This window comes from Myotis davidii, unplaced genomic scaffold, assembly GCF_000327345.1.
Source record: "Myotis davidii unplaced genomic scaffold, ASM32734v1 scaffold668, whole genome shotgun sequence".
NCBI classification, from domain to species: Eukaryota; Metazoa; Chordata; class Mammalia; order Chiroptera; family Vespertilionidae; genus Myotis; species Myotis davidii.
The window spans coordinates 995,704-996,080 of NW_006299394.1; the positions used below are offsets into that span (position 1 = coordinate 995,704).

Genomic DNA, 377 nt, shown 5'->3' on the forward strand with positions numbered 1-377 from the left:
GGCGAGAGCCCGTGTCCGCACGCACAGCGGCCACCGCGCGGCGGGGACGCCCGCGGAGATCACAACGCGCCCCCACGCAGTCCTCAAAATGGGGAAAGAAACATTTTACGAGAAGGCGCTGTGTTGCTTAGCTTCCCATTGTTTCCCCGGCGAGAGGGACACACATACACACACACACACACACGCACACACACACGCACACACACAAGAAAGGGGAAGAATAGGCTGCCTCTCACCTGGCCTGTGCCTCGTCCAAACTCTGGTCGGTGATGGTCATGATCTGCTGGAGGATGTCCCCGATGTCCTGCTTCCTGCCGCCCTCCCCCTCGGTGCCGGCGGCCCCGTCCTGCAAGTGCTGGGACAGGCCGGGGTGCCCG

General features: G+C 63.4%; 1 protein-coding gene across 1 annotated transcript in view; it reads right to left on the bottom strand.

Moving 5' to 3' along the window:
* Positions 1 to 371, bottom strand: part of PBX1 (pre-B-cell leukemia homeobox 1) — a 203,373-nt gene extending 203,002 nt beyond the window's left edge. Inside the window, exon 1 of the mRNA XM_006774990.2 lies at positions 237 to 371. Within this exon, the coding sequence (XP_006775053.1) occupies positions 237 to 277 (41 nt within the window). The 5' untranslated portion in view covers positions 278 to 371. The remainder of the gene's footprint in view (positions 1 to 236) is intronic.
* Positions 372 to 377: the final 6 nt, after the last annotated feature.